Source organism: Coturnix japonica, chromosome 27, assembly GCF_001577835.2.
Source record: "Coturnix japonica isolate 7356 chromosome 27, Coturnix japonica 2.1, whole genome shotgun sequence".
Taxonomy (NCBI): Eukaryota; Metazoa; Chordata; class Aves; order Galliformes; family Phasianidae; genus Coturnix; species Coturnix japonica.
In genome coordinates this window covers 1,895,918-1,906,537 of record NC_029542.1, presented here as the reverse complement: position 1 = coordinate 1,906,537, position 10,620 = coordinate 1,895,918, and the positions used below count along the sequence as shown (strand labels likewise).

At 50.8% G+C, this 10,620-nt stretch overlaps 1 protein-coding gene across 1 annotated transcript in view; it reads right to left on the bottom strand.

Annotated features, from left to right (window-relative positions):
- Nucleotides 1–6,085: 6,085 nt before the first annotated feature.
- The window catches only part of TLK2 (tousled like kinase 2), a 42,601-nt gene continuing 38,066 nt past the window's right edge, over nt 6,086–10,620 (bottom strand). The window contains exons 21-23 of the mRNA XM_015885735.1: nt 10,142–10,253; nt 9,055–9,162; nt 6,086–8,669 (exon numbers count right to left, since the gene is read on the bottom strand). Coding sequence (XP_015741221.1) covers nt 8,496–8,669; nt 9,055–9,162; nt 10,142–10,253 — 394 coding nt within the window. The 3' untranslated portion in view covers nt 6,086–8,495. The remainder of the gene's footprint in view (nt 8,670–9,054; nt 9,163–10,141; nt 10,254–10,620) is intronic.

Genomic DNA, 10,620 nt, shown 5'->3' with positions numbered 1-10,620 from the left:
TGCGATGGATGCTGCTGGGCTGCCACGTTTAGTTTGGCAGCTCTTATAAATATAAAGGAATCTGTTGTTTCCCAGCATGGCAGGAAGGACCTGCAGAGTGGGGCCAGGGTGGGCTTTGGGGATACAAACCCTCCAGGAGGGGCCTAATTAAACACATCAGCATCTGGGCTGTTGGAGCAGTGGATTAGTTTTAATTAAAGCAGCTCTGCTCTGGGGGCTGCTGACAACAGGGGAGAGGAATGGGTCCATATAGGGTCAGGGTTGGCCCCATCCCAAAGCCTTGGGGTGGGGTGGTGCCATCAGTGGGATGCAGTGGAGCTCTAAACCCTACAGATGGGTCCCCATCCCAAAGCTTTGGGGTGGTGTCACCAGCTGAGGTGCCATCAATGGGATGCAATGGAGCTCTAAACCCTACAGATGTGTGCCCCTATATGACAGACCCAACAGCGCTTTGCCAGGAGCTGAATCCCACCTGCAAGAGGGATCACAGCCAGATCCTACAGAGCATCACTGCCCCCCGACATACACATTTACCAGATCAGGTTGCCCAGGAGACCCCATAGATCCCCATAGAGACCCCATAGACCCCATAGATCTTCATAGAGACCCCATAGACCCCATACAGGCCCCATAGACCCCATAGACCCCATAGACCCCATAGATCTTCATAGAGACCCCATAGTGCTGTTAGAAGATAATTAGCACTTCCTAATAATGAACCCCCCCTCCCGGTTCAAGCCAACAGCTCCTCGCTTACTCTCCTCCTAATCCGGTTTAGTACCGGTTGAATTGCTGCTCGTCAGAGCAGATCTGGAGGAAATGCCTTTTTTTTCCCTCCCCCCTGGGGCACTTCCAAGCTGTCTGACCCCGCTGGCCCCAACGAGCTGCTGCAGGGACAGCTTTGGGGAAAGCTTTTAGCACCGAGTGAGGGCCGGGAAGCGAAGATTCATCCCAGCTGAGTCAGCAGTGGGAGATTCCAGGCTGCGGATGGAGCATCCCCGCCTGCTGTTTGAGAGAACGAAATAAACACTGCTTGTCGTGATGGTCGATTGATGATGGTGATTGCATGCACCAGTACAGGATGGGGGAAGAGCTGCTGGAGAGGAGCTCTGCTGAGAGGGACCTGGGCATCCTGGTGGATGACAGATTAACCATGAGCCAGCAGTGTGCCCTTGTAGCCAAAAAGGCCAATGGCATCCTGGGGTGTATTAAAAAGAGCGTGTCCAGCAGGTCGAAGGAGGTGATCCTCCCCCTCTACTCTGCCCTGGTGAGGCCTCATCTGGAATATTNGAGGTGATCCTCCCCCTCTACTCTGCCCTGGTGAGGCCTCATCTGGAATATTGTGTCCAGTTCTGGGCTCCCCAGTACAAAAAAGACAGGGATCTCTTAGAAAGAGTCCAGCCACTAAGACATAGAAGGGCCTGGAGCATCTCCCCTATGAGGAGAGACTTAGGGAACTGGGTCTGTTCAGCCTTGAGAAAAGAAGGCTGAGAGGGGACTTGATCCAGGTTTATAAATACCTGAGGTGTGGGGGCCATAGTGGTGAGGCTGGTCTCTTTTCAGTAGTGCGTGGGGATAGGACTAGGGGTAATGGGATGAAAGTACAGCATAAGTGAAAATCGACGTGCAGAAGGGGTTGAGAAGCATTTCCTGGGCTCAGACTGTGCTGTGAAAGACACCTCTGGATGGAGGCTGTGAGCACAGGCAGAGCTGGGGCTGTGTGGTGCCCCACAGGCTGGGAGGGAGATGTCCCCAGTGAGCCGTGGGATGAGCTCGTACCCAGTGATTTGGGGTGGGACATTAAACCTCACGGCCACCCCACGCTCCCAGGGTGCAGAAGGATTCCTCAGGAGTGGTTTTGCTAATGAAAGAGGATGCGATGGCTTCGGGAAACAGCTTTGGATAAAGCAATGAGCTGGTCTGAAGGAGGGTGAAGGATTAAAGAAAGCCCAGATCCGGAGTGGGGGAGCTCAGGGTCAGAGAGGTCTGCGAGCCTGTGAATTTGGCTCCAAAATGGGGCACATCTGAACCCCAACAGCTCACTGCACTATGGGACAGACCCTTTCCCTACTCCCCCCCCCACTGACCCTCAGCTCTTCCCTCTTTGGGATGCCCTCAGTGCTCTATGCCCCCCTTCACTGCAGGGCTCCAGCTACACCTAGAGAGCAGGACAACCCTCAACGCTGCTCCTGCTGCTCCCAGTGCAGCATCAGCCATTGCAACTGCATGAGGGAGGTGGAAGTTGTGGGGCGGGAGGTGGCACTTGTGGGGCGGGAGGTGGCACTTGTGGGGTGGGAGGTGGATGATGTGGGGCAGGAGGTGGCACCTCCTCCACGTGGGGCCAAAATCAACACCCACCTGGCACCAGCTGCACTGAGGTCACTGCTGAGTGAAGAGGCTGAATTGGCATCTGCTGGATCCTCTCAACCCTGTGCTGGGGAAGGGAAGGGGAAGGGGAAGGGGAGGCCTTGCAGGCCTGAGATTTGCTGAGTGCCCCACAGCTCCAGTCTGTACCCTAAAAGATGCCCAGGGGTTGTGGCTGTGCTGGGTGTCGGGGCTCGGCCCCATCCAAGAGCTGTGTCAGCCTGGCTCTACTCAGCACCCAGCTGCGTGAGGAGGGATGCTGGCCAAGAACGGCCATTAAGTGTCAGGCAAGTTCAAGCTGCAAATTATTTATTAAAACCAGATGTGCTCGCTCAGAGCTGCCACGAGGAATTTGAGGGCTCTCCAGCCTTGGGAGGGCCGGCACTGAAATCACTGCCCTTCCGCCGCGGGGGCGAGAAGAGGCCGAGGCTGCGTGGGGAGGAGAGCTGCCCCAAAGCCAGCACTGCTGCTGCTTCTCCCTCCCACTGCACACAGGCACTCAGGGCTGCGAGGAGTTCCAGTTCATTTTACTTATGGAGAAAAACACTTTCTCCTTGCTCATGACTTAAGAGTTAGCAGTGCCTGGATATGAGGCCCAAGAGGGAAGGCACCTGGAGGGTGGCAGAGGATGGTACATCCTGCATGGTGAACTGGGAGAGCAGCAATGGGAGTGGGGGGCAGCGCTGCCATCCTTCCCCATAGACACTCCCAGATGAAGCATCGTAAGTTCAGGGCCACGTGGGCAGCCCTGGATCACAGAATGACCCGGGTTGGAAGGGACCTCAAGGATCATGTAGCTCCAACCCCCCTGCCTGGCAAGGCCACCAAACATACACATTTACTAGATCAGGTTGCCCAGGAGACCCCATAGATCCCCACAGAGACCCCATAGATCCCCATACAGGCCCTATAGACCCCATAGATCCCCATAGACCCCATAGATCCCCATAGAGACCCAATAAACCCCATAGATCTTCATAGAGACCCCATAGATCCCCATACAGGCCCCATAGATCAGGTTGCCCATGGCTCCGTCCAACCTGCTCCAGGACGGGGCCATCCACAACCGTCCCTGGCCGCCTGTTCCAGCCTAACTCACTCTCCTAGTGAAGAACTTCCCCCTAACATCCAACCTAAATCTTCCCTCTTTTAACTTAAAACCATTTCCCCGTGTCCTGCTATTGTCAGCCCTTTCCAAGAGTTTAAGGGAAGAGTAAGTTCCCTTCGGGTATTGAAAGGCTGCAGTGAGGTCACCCCGCAACCTTCTCTTCTTTATCCTTTATTGGATAAAGGTGGATCCTTTATTTCCACCTCAGCTCCCTGGCAGCCCTTCTCTTATCAAGGGGTTTTGGTGTCCGTTGCTTTGGTTTGGGTGCAAACAGGCAGGTTTTCATGGTAGCAGGAGCTGGGATGAGGCAATGCTGAACACTGCAGGGCTCCAGCTGTGGTCTCAGTGCAAAGCTGAGGCGGGACAAGAGGGAGGACATGACCAAATCACTGTCCTGTCCCCCAGCCAACGCAGCGGAGTGAAGTGAGGACAGGGCTGAGCTGAGCAGCGTTGTGCTTCCTGTGAATGCAAACCAGAGCCAAGCACTGCACAAACCCAGACGAACCTTTGTCCTGCTCCACACCATATCGTTAATGTTTGCAGGTCCAGTCCAGGCCAGCCCTGGCCATTAAGAGATGATGGCAAGCTCTGCTAAACACTTCAAGCTTTACCAGCCCACCTCAGCACCACCCTGCATTGACCCAAGCGTGGAAGCAGGCTGACGTTTGGCAACTAAGAGCAAGGGGAAAGGGAGGAGAAAGGCTGCAGCAAAGCAATCCCGTGGCACAATGCAGGGCTGGGAGCCGTACAGGGAGCTGGCAGCTCCTCACCAGACAACACGTGCCAGCGGCTTTTCCAGCCCTTCACGCCCCCCACACAGTTAATGCATGAAATGAGAGCTTTGCTCAGCCCCCCCCCCCCGCCTGGCAGACAATCGGGTCCTTGTGGCCAACCCGCCTGGCCCTGGCTGTGCAGTGCAGAGTTTGCTTGGCCTCCTGCCCCCAGCCTTACCCAGGGCAATGGCTGCAGGGTGTGTGGATGCTCCATGTGTGCAATGTGGGGGTCTCGGTGCAAAGAGGCATCTATGTACAGCAGGAAAGTCAGCTCTGCACCAGGTGGGAGTCCTGCTTCCACGTGCTGCAAAATCTCCATTACAGAATCACAGAATGACCCGGGTTGGAAGGGACCTCAAGGATCATGTAGCTCCAACCCCCCTGCCTGGCAGGGCCACCAAACATACACCTTTACTAGATCAGGTTGCCCAGGAGACCCCATAGATCCCCATAGTGACCCCATACAGGCCCCATAGACCCCCATAGAGACCCCATAGATCCCCATACAGGCCCCATAGACCTCATAGATCCCCATAGAGACCCCATAGATCAGGTTGCCCAGGGCCCCGTCCAACCTGGCCTTGAACACCTCCAAGGACGGGGCATCCACAACCTCCCTGGGCAGCCTGTTCCAGTTCCTAACCACTCTCCTAGTGAAGAACTTCCCCCTAACATCCAAACTAAATCTTCCCTCTTTTAACTTAAAGCCATTTCCCCGTGTCCTGCTATTGTCAGCATTTCCATTCCAGGTGGTTCCGGGTTCAAGGCTTCAGCACCCAGAAAACAGCCTCCTCCAGCAGCAAACCCCAGGGAGACGCAGTCGGCAGCAGCAAACCTCATGTTGAGGGTTTGCCAGGTCACAAAATAAAGCAGGACTGGCCTAGTTGGCAGAGGGAAGCTCGTTTCATAGCACGACGCCTCACTGCTAACGTAGGAGGCGAAGCATCCAGCAAGGCAGCCCCTGGGGAAGCTCCACTCCTGTCCGCATTGAGCTCTGCAGGCGTCCCAGCTGCGGGCATGCCATGTATATGGTATATACCTGACCACCCCTGCACTGTGCTGTAGCTGCTAAAAGGCAGCTGCCAGCTCCTGCTGTCCAAAATCTGCCTCGCATCGCCCCAACTGGTGATAATCAATTGCAGCAGCACAGAGGGAGCCGAGCTGCCGTCGGTGTTTGGTTTCATCCGTGCTTTGCTGAAAGCTCTTTCTGACCCCGAGTGTGAGGAGGGTGATGTCAGGGCTGCTGGGAGCAGAGGAGTCCTCACCCACCATCCTGCAGCACAGACTGCTCCCTGCATGGCACCTCCTCGCCATGCACCGGGATATGGGCTGCAAACTGGGCTTCATCCACCTACAAGTGGACACGGTGCTGTCAGCTGCAAAGCCCTCGTTGCCTTTTTTCCCCCTCTCTCCTTTCCTGTTTTATAGTTTAAAAGCTGTTGAGACTCGGCTGGATGAAATGAAAGGAGCTGGATTTCTTGTTGCTGTTATTCCAGGCCATCAGCACGGGAGGTGCTCACATATTCATCATTAAACACACAAAAAGCCCATTTCTTTGTGGCCCAAATGTTTACATCTTCTAAAGGGCAGCCACTGCTCCAGCAGAAATGAGGGACAAACTCCACTCTGACGCCTTCCTCCATCTTCCAGGGTTTGATTGATGTCCATTGTCCAGAGTTTGATTGATGTCCATAAATAAAGCTCAGTGATTTTCAGCAACTCCCTCTTCTGATGCAGAGACCGCGATGGTCTGAGCTGCTGAGCATCACCTCCTCCATCCTCACCCTGCAAACACCTCACGCCAAGGCTACGAAGAGCAAAAGAGTGAGAGCCAAGCAAATCAGTTTCTTAAAACTTATTTTAATATCCATGTCTCATCTGTTGGGTAGAGCCAAAACAGTCTGGCCTGGTTTAAGTTACAAATTCTTCATACACTTCTCTTTAAGTAAATGAACAGTGTGGCAATAGGGTCTGTTATCGGAAGTGAAACCCGTATTAACAAGGTGTTTGCAGCTAGAATTCTACCAGGGTTCTTCACTGCTTTCAGCCCCAGAAAAGGCCAACGCCGTCCCCAGGCCCCTGAATGGGTGTCACACAGCAGGAATAACACAAAACTACTCACACCCACAGAGATAGCACACAACTGTATGGCCAAGAAACAACGGGGCTGGGATATAAAAAAAAACCCTTTTAGAATCCTCCCCACTGTGGATAGATACCAGATCAGCCATAGCAGCAAACAGGATGAAGCATCAGCCCTGATTTTGCCTGACAGATCCATGGAATTGCTGCTGGCTGAGCAGTTATTTCTGGAACAGACCAGCAAGGATAAAAGGGCCACAAAACGATGGCCGAGCATTTAAAGATGCAGTATTTCCTCTAGTTTCAAAACACTACAGTTTAGAGACCACCTTCACACAGCCGCAATAAAAATCAAAGCACGGTTCTGTGCTTCCCAGATCAATTTGATTAATTATTCATCTTTTCCTTTCAGTTTAACACGAGATCCTGAACAAATAACACTTGTTATGGCTTCCATAAGGCAGGTGAATGCGAGTTCCCTCAGTAAGTGCAAGGCTGAGAGCATAGATTGCCATAAGAACATCATGCAGGTCCTGTGTGCCCCACACAGCTGGAGCTGCAGGACCCAGAGGTGCCATGCAATAACCCACAACACACTGGTCTGGGTATCAGGATAGGAAGCGTGCATGGGATCACCTGTTCTTTAAACAAGGCAGTAGCGGCACTGCTTCTTTCCCATGAAAAACTTCATTCTTGAACACTGCATCTTTAAATTTTCCTGGCCAGGGACTGCTGCCACATGTCAGGAACTCTCCAAGCTGGCTGCCACATGTTCAAGCGCTGCACTTTTCAGTGGGTGTTTTCAGTCCTCCTTCAATGCAGGGGGGGAAGGGGGCACGGTGGGGACAACGGGCTGATGTTTCCCATCAGATTCCAGCTGGAGGTGCGAGCTCCCTCCAGGCAGATTACAGAAGGGTGACAGAAATAACGAGGCTATTGGTTCCCTTCTACAACATTATCTCCTTCCCCTCCGTTTGCCGAGTGGTGCAGCGAGGGCAGCAAGTTAGAAAAGTCAGCAAGTTTTAAAAGGAAAACGCTAAGGGAGAGAGGAAGCTTTCCTGCCAAGTCACCTAAGTGAGAAGAACAAGACAAGCCTTTCTTCAGCTTTGGATTTCTGTAACATTAATGAGATATGTACAGTACTGCGCGAGCACAGATTACACCCGCGATCAACTGTGCTGTGCTCCAATTCTTTCCTGTTCTCTGCCTGCCTCCTCAACAGCCAGCAGATATCATGCTCACAAGAGCACGTCGTGAGCATGTCAGGGTGTGTTTTCAGAAAGAACAGCACTTCAAATAAATTAAAAAGGTGCAACCGTTGAGAGAGCGATGAAGCAGCAGCTGAAAACCTGGTGGCAGTCTGAATTATAATCCACTCTGAGCACAGGAGATCCATGCAGGCCTGCCTATGAGATTCACCGCTCTCCTGAGAAGGTGAGTTATTTGCAAGAGGCCATCCCCAAGGGAGCAGAAAGCTGTACCACCTGCAGGATGCCACGAAGCTGTTAATACGGGTTTCACTTTGAGACCAGAAAACTGTTTTCTTCCAAAAAATTGTTATTTTTTTAAAAAAAAACTGAAATTAATTAGGGGTAAAACACTAACGCTAGTGCCATGAACAGGCAGGATCAACTTTTTTCCCCTCCAAAGGGCAAAGAGTCATATACCATCCCCAGCTGAACCTTGGTGCTTCGAGCTTTTCAGGAGATGTTACCTAAACTTTATTAAAAGAAAAAAGAACAATGTTTAAATATCAACACTGGACTCGACCAGTCTTTTTTTCCAAAGTCCACATTCTTCATATGAAGCACACACGGCGTTCTGGATTCTCCAAGGCTGCACGTTCAGAAGTTCACAGTACGTGGAACCATGTCTTTTTATTTTTCATATTTTCTTGAGTTTCCCCCTCCTTGTTCAGAGTAGCCACGCTTTGTGGTCATTTGCTGGACAAACCTCAAGCCACCTCCTAATCCACATGGCTTGGCCTAGATGCTGAAGGTTTTCTTGATGAGATTAGATGTTGTCATGCTCTATGGATGGAAAAAAGCAAGAGAAAAAAAGCACCTGGTACAGGTTTCTCAAGACCCTTGCGGATTCCTCTACTCCAAAGCCGTTTCTGAAAGTCTTCTTGCCGATTCCTCAAGCAGTTTTTGGCCTATTACTCTGTGTCAGTTTGAAGAGCTGTTATTGGATGATCCAGAGGTTGATGCAATTGCAGCTCCAGCTGGGCTGCTGGTGGATACAGATTTGCGGATGTGAGGCAGCAAGTATGGGTCACAGGCCAGCTGCTGGACATCTATCCGATCCTCCTTTCGGTAGGCCAAACAACGCCTGATAAATGCCTGCAGATACCCCCCCCCAAGGCAAAACAAGAATTAGTAGACTGACAGGAACAGGAAGCTTTCTTTGATACATCTAACTCTTTGGGAGCTGGGCCAATCTGACAACCCAGCACTGAAATTCCTTCCCCAGTGGCTGCGCTGACAGCCCAGCTGCTGTGCCAGAAGCACGTCTTTTAGCAGGAGAAAGCAGGGGTAGAGAGACGTGCTGTACTCCATTCAACCCTGAGGCTGACAACAACAACGATGCAAAGCCATGGAATCACTCTGCAGGAGGCAAGCGCTGAACACAAACTCCTTGCTGGTTTAGGAAAGCCAAGAGAAAGGAACCATTGGTGTTGGCTGCTGAATGGCAATGCAATGTGACCGAATGCTGCTGAGGACTCACCTTTGCTTCTGGTGTGACTACTGGCTTTGGAGGGAACTGCACCTCGGTAGCTTTCAGAATTGTGTTCTCCTGCAGAATATCTTGTTGTGACTGGTTGTGGCCAAAGGGCTACCAAAAACAAAAACAACCCCAAAACAACAGTAGTTAAAACCTGACAACAGGCCTTAAAAAAGAAAATCCCATAGTGCTACTGTTAATCATCACTTGACAGCAGTATTTTTCCAGGCAAGAAGCCCGTGAATGCTGTGAAGGTGCTTGCAGATTCCAGCCAGATGAACATCCGACACACTGCTCTGTTTTTGAACTGAACAAAAGGACACCAAGCTGGAACTTGTCCGGGGTGTCTCCAGCTCAAACAGGAAGGACCTCTGTGTGCTTGCAGACCTCACTGGTCAGCTTCATCACACGCAGGAGGACCTTCATCCATCTGAGCTGCCAAGAGATTCACCTCCTTCAACCCCTGCTGCGTTGGTCCCACTGTTTGTCTAATTGACACCACAGTGTTTCTATCAGCCCAAGCTTTCCCAATTCCTGGCTACCAAAGACTTGTAAACATGAGAGCTGATGGAATCCTTTTCCTGTCCAACCAACTTCTTCTGTTGTCATTAAAAATAAAAAAGATTGCCTTTTCTCAGAACAAATCACCTCTTCCTGAAACAGACTCTTCCCTTCCAAAAGGCATTCTAAAAACATCCAGAGTAGGTCTTTGTATCTACTTTTTATTCTATAACACTTGCAGCTATTGAGCAATATCAGGCCTGACAAAGACTTAGCATTCAAGTAACATCAGAGCACTGAAAGCATGATAAAACAAAGCTAGAATGCAAGGTATCTGGCCCTGAATGACACACTCATCTTGCCCATTATCATCTCACTGGAAATAAGACCAGCAGGAAAGATGTTCTGAAGCATATTGCTTCTGACAGTATTGTCATGTAGAGCAAATCATAACCTAACAAATGAGCCTCACTCCATTAACATGGGCAGAAGCATCTTCCAGTCTGGCAAGGAAAAGGGAGCAGAAGCCAGGGCTGCCTCCCAAAGGTTTGGGAATCACTGCTTGGAAAGGAATTACGTGCTCTCTTACCTTTCTGCCATAGAGACACTGGAAAAAGATTACTCCAACTGACCATACATCAACCTTATTAGAAATCTTTGGAGGTTCTTTCCCAACCACGAAACATTCTGGTGGCAAATACCTGATTAAGAAGAACAAACAACAGGTTGTGAGTATTATCGTCATACACTTTCAGTCATTTTCTTTAGGAAAAAAAAGAGAAGAATCTTCTGGGATCATGTTGGCTTGGGATTCAAAGAACCCAGTTCTGATCCTGTGCAGCTAAGATCACTGTTGCCACACCACTGCATTTCTTGAAAACCAAAGTCGCAAGGACTCCCCAGACACTGATGGTCTGAGTCAGCACAGTCAGTTCCCTTTCAACAGAAGCACACAAAAGAACCTTGTTTTCTTTCACCTTCAAAGCTGGTATTTGTTGTCAAAAGGACTTGGCCAACAATTTCACAATAGAAATCCACAGCCAAAAATATGTATTTCTAGAAATTCAA